Genomic DNA, 4,060 nt, shown 5'->3' with positions numbered 1-4,060 from the left:
AGGGTCACAATCGTGTGTTGGAACCACAGGCGGTGAGTAAAACTGCTTAAAATGTCTCTGCCTCCTTGTTAGTGCGTCCGCCTCCCATCGGAGACCCGGGTTCGAGCCCCGCTCGGAGCGAGTCGTTGCTGCTGCTGCTCTCATTCAGTTTCAGCCTCGGGATCTGATTCTGGATCATAAATAAATGGCTGAATCTGACTGTTAGTCATGGTTTGTTTTGGATGATGTTTTTTTCCTCAAGGTAATGTCAGCTTCCAAACGCTCTCAACGCAAAAGCCTACTGGCGCTCGTGATTCTTTAGCTCCGCCCACACGTCACGCCTCCAGCCGGTCGTGTTTTTCCGGGAAAAATCGGTAAAGACTATCTTTCTCTTATGAATATAATAAAACTAAAGACTTTTTGGAGTTATGAAGGATGCAGTACTACTCTATAGGTACTCAAGATTAACAGGAGATTGAGTGAAAACGAGCATTTCACCCCCCCTTTAATAATAAGCAAAAACGTTTTTACTGATGAAACGTGAAAACAATAAACACACAATTGCGATTAATTTCATATATTTATAGTTTATATATTTATAGTTATCTCCAGGTAATAAATAAACTACATTAATAATGCAGTACTGACTGACATATAATTTAGTGTAGGAAATCTAAAATATATATCCTGACTTATTCTGTGCTAAAAAAAGGCATGCAAACTGAAGGCATGCTGGCAGCGCACTAAATTACTAAAGGTGTCTGAACATGAACGATCATCACAGATGAGATCATCAGGTGAAGATTCATCATGTGGATCATTTCATTAAATTAAATTATTATTAATTAATTTTTATTAATAGTTAGATTGAGCATGAGTTTATTAAAAGTGTAAGGGGAATCAACGGGAATCAAGGGGAAAAGGGGCTTGTGCTTAAGCACCCACCAGACCCCCCTCTGCACGTGCCTGCATATAACTGTATAACATGTATGTACAGTATGTGCATAAAATGCGTGGTATGTTTGGCCTGGAAGAATGAACATCTTTGGGTTGTCTATTTCTATGCATTTCCTTTGATGTCATGTATTGTCTGTTTTGGGCTTTTTTCTTTGTATATAGACACTGAATAGTGGTTTTGATGACACACTTTTGTAAAAATTATATTTTTGAAAATGAACAAACAAAACCACTGTAAGTAGATTTAGGTAGATGTAGAAAAGTTTTTATTAATGTAGAAAATACATGTACAGTGACTACATGCTTTTTGATGAAGCCACATTTCTTCCCTCCATTAGAGGTTATTCCAACAACAAGGTCCTTGTATAAGAGAGGATCTCCGGAGTCACCCTATTAGACCAAAAGACAGCAGAAATGAGAGAGGTCATGTATAAAGACTTTGTCTTTACAGCAGTCATTTTCATCTTGAACTGCGTTATGAACTATTGCAGTGAACTTACATCACAGGTGTCCTTTAGTTTTTCTGCAGCACAGAACATGTTATTTGTGAACTTTGTTCCATAGTAGTCCCCACGGCCACAGCTCCACCGTTCCAAGACTTTGATAGTGAGCTCTTGCAGTTTGTCTGGTCGTCCTCCCAGGTTGTTCAAGGAACCCCACCCAACTGTTTTCACATCAGCATCCTCCTCTGGGTCAGACCCACCTTCACGCTGGAATTTCACTGGTTTCACTGCATCGCTCTCAGTGATTGGCTTATCCAGCTGTCAAAAACAACAGCAGCAACAACAGTCTTCTTATAAAAACTATTATCTCTCTCTCTCTTTCTCACTCTCTCTCACAACAAAACACACACACACACACACACACAATATATGTTGTTGATGTGCATGTGTGTGTGTGTGTTGTTGTGAGAGAGATTTTTATTGGTTTATTGTTTTATTAGGATCCCCATTAGCGGCCCATTTAATGGCAGCTAGTCTTCCTGGTCCTCTTTAAAAATCTTCACAACATAAAATTACACAAAACAAACACAAATTACAATCAAGAAAATTCAAACATTACAGTCACATTCAAAATATTACCAATTGAAAGAACATGACAATTTCCAGCTTTCACAAGGTCATTTGCAGCTGGGAATTGTCATGTTCTTTCAATTGGTAATATTTTGAATGTAACTGTAATGTTTGAATTTTCTTGATTGTAATTTGTGTTTGTTTTGTGTAATTTTTAAGAGTGAGAAAGAGAACCATTGACAGATTTTGTACATTTTTTTCTGAGAGTGAAGGAACTAAAATTGTGAAATATTTGCTGGTGAAATCACTTCAACTTTGCATTGCAATGCTGTCGGACAGCTCACTAGTGTTGATGTGTTACATACCCGTCCTGAAAGCAGTGTGCCGCACTCATCACCCACTGCCTGGAGATCAGAAAGCCACCGCACTCATGTTTTCCATTCCACTGAAGTGAAGCCATGTACGGATAAGAGTGTGCTACAGCTTCTTTTCCTCCTGTGATGCATTCACCTGCACATAACACAATAATGTAGAATTATAATGTGAGAAAAACCTCATGAATCAGATCAAATATAACATGTTCAGGGTTAAAATGTAGAGATGCTTAACAGAAATGCATATTGTGTTGCATAAATAGACTTAAGTACTGATAATGAATATTCTTACCAGTTTGTGATGCTCCATGAAGAAGCAAAGAGGCAAATATTAGTCTATTCATAGTGAACGGTCAGTGTTTGTATATTTCTGAGAATGAACACCACTGAGTCTGGGCTGAGCTTTATATAATGCCCAAACGGGAAAGAGAGTCAGAGGGTGTGTGTGTGGGAGTTGTTCTCGTTCACATTTCTGTCCCCCTTACTTCTGAAATGATGCCATGAAACAATGGCATCTAGCAATGATGCATGATAGCCACTCTGTTTCCCAGATTTTGCTACCAGTATACCCAAATATTGACATACAGTATGCAGTATGGGGGGGGAGGGGTGTTCTATATGTGTTATTGTCATATGCTTTTATTTGTAATGTCATATTTTGTTTTGTGAGACATTAGCTTGAAACTTTCACTTGCAAGTTACTGTTTACTTCCTTTTTGTCTCTATTTGGTCCTTCCTGTTCCTATCCCGTTTAGTTCTATTAGTTCCAGGTGTTTCTCATTATTAGTCATCCTCCTCACCTGTCTGCCCCTTGTTATCTGCCCTATTTGAGTTCTAGCCATTCTGTTCTCCTTTGTCTGGAATTGCTGATGTCAGCACCATGCTGTGTGAGATTCCTGGTTCCCCGGATATTATTAAAGTAAGTTTGAATTCGACTCTGCGTGTCCTCGCTCTGTGCTTCTCACAGTAGGAAACTGTGACAGAATTCCAGACCAACAAAAAGTCACAAAAAAACTCTTCTCCCCGTGTTTCTTTTCAGTTTTTTTTTTCATATTTCTCTCCGCAGCCATGGATATTGCTGCTCTGTTCTCCGCTCTAGCCTGCAGGGATCTTCACTTCATAGAGTTCGCCTGGGAATTCTGTGGGCTCGCTGCTACTATGGCATTGGACGATGCCAAAATTAACTTGCTGTTCTCGATTGGGGCCAACCACCATTGCCCTGTGGACCTCCCAGACAAGCTGGAGGGAAGGGATCCTCCGGTGTCTGGAGAGTGTCCATCTTTGATCCAGAACTAGTTCGCCCGCTTGACCAGCCGGCCTCTCCTACGTCAAGCCCGCCGGCCATCAATGACTCCACCTTCATGGACATGGCGCTACCTCGAGAGTTCTCAGCTCCTATCCTCATGCCAGAATCTGCTCCATAAAGTTCTCCTTCATCTCCACTAGTTCTTTCCAGCTCTCATACGTCTCCTGATTCCCTGAGTTTGCCAGCCCTGCACCTCCAGAGCGCCCTCAAGTGCACACCCGTTCCTCCCAGAATTCCTAATTTTCCCCAAGAAAATTGGGGGGCATATGCCTGTGGCCGTGGTGGCTGAGCCGGCTAAGGTCACAGTGGATCTGCCATGGCCTCTTAAATCCCCTTATCCGCAATGACAATCAGAACTGCCTGCTCTGCCATGGCTCCCAGAGCTCCCTGATCTGCCCTGGAGGCCTGTCCTGCACCAGCCTCTGCACCAC

General features: G+C 41.6%; 1 protein-coding gene across 1 annotated transcript; it reads right to left on the bottom strand.

Moving 5' to 3' along the window:
* Positions 1-1,547: 1,547 nt before the first annotated feature.
* LOC128026368 (complement factor D-like) lies at positions 1,548-2,694 on the bottom strand. Its single transcript, XM_052613442.1, has 3 exons — positions 2,616-2,694; positions 2,315-2,459; positions 1,548-1,697 (listed from the first exon to the last, which is right to left on the bottom strand). Exons 1-3 carry the CDS (start codon positions 2,665-2,667, stop codon positions 1,664-1,666), a joined length of 231 nt encoding a protein of 76 aa, XP_052469402.1. The 5' UTR covers positions 2,668-2,694; the 3' UTR covers positions 1,548-1,663.
* Between the last annotated feature and the right edge of the window lie 1,366 nt (positions 2,695-4,060).

This window comes from Carassius gibelio, chromosome A13, assembly GCF_023724105.1.
Source record: "Carassius gibelio isolate Cgi1373 ecotype wild population from Czech Republic chromosome A13, carGib1.2-hapl.c, whole genome shotgun sequence".
Taxonomy (NCBI): domain Eukaryota; kingdom Metazoa; phylum Chordata; class Actinopteri; order Cypriniformes; family Cyprinidae; genus Carassius; species Carassius gibelio.
Note: the sequence above shows the minus strand (reverse complement) of the source record. Positions and strands in the feature narration are given on the sequence as shown.